Source organism: Colobus angolensis, unplaced genomic scaffold, assembly GCF_000951035.1.
Source record: "Colobus angolensis palliatus isolate OR3802 unplaced genomic scaffold, Cang.pa_1.0 Scaffold124, whole genome shotgun sequence".
Taxonomy (NCBI): domain Eukaryota; kingdom Metazoa; phylum Chordata; class Mammalia; order Primates; family Cercopithecidae; genus Colobus; species Colobus angolensis.
Genome location: NW_012113586.1, coordinates 8,951,333 through 8,951,641, shown reverse-complemented (window position 1 = coordinate 8,951,641; position 309 = coordinate 8,951,333). Strand labels below are relative to the sequence as shown.

Below are 309 nucleotides of genomic sequence, written 5' to 3'. Positions count from 1 at the left end.
GGGTACCCGGGCGGGGGACCAGGTGCCCGTCGGGGCGGAGCAGTCCTCCCTGCCCGGGAGCCAGCTTCGCTCTTACCAGCTCCTGTTTGAGGCGACGCAGATAGCAGTCCATTTCCCTGCTCTCCATCGTCATGCGCCCATTTGTCGGGTTCGGTTCAAACAGAGAGTGCCCGGGTGGGACCCCGGCCCCACTGGAAACTGTGCGCCGGGCGGGCTCCCCGCCCCTGCGCCCGTAGCGCTCGCAGCGCCAAGCTGAGCCTGCGCTGCGAGCCCGGGACTTAGAGCCGCTTCCCCCGCGGCTGGCAGCGC

General features: G+C 70.2%; 1 protein-coding gene across 2 annotated transcripts in view; it reads right to left on the bottom strand.

The window, feature by feature from the left end:
* The window catches only part of FAM212B (family with sequence similarity 212, member B), a 13,423-nt gene extending 13,114 nt beyond the window's left edge, over positions 1 to 309 (bottom strand). Inside the window, exon 1 of one of the 2 annotated variants that reach the window (XM_011933176.1) lies at positions 77 to 309. In XM_011933176.1, coding sequence (XP_011788566.1) covers positions 77 to 133 — 57 coding nt within the window. In that variant the 5' untranslated portion in view covers positions 134 to 309. The remainder of the gene's footprint in view (positions 1 to 76) is intronic. The other variant, XM_011933175.1, reaches the window with a different exon arrangement.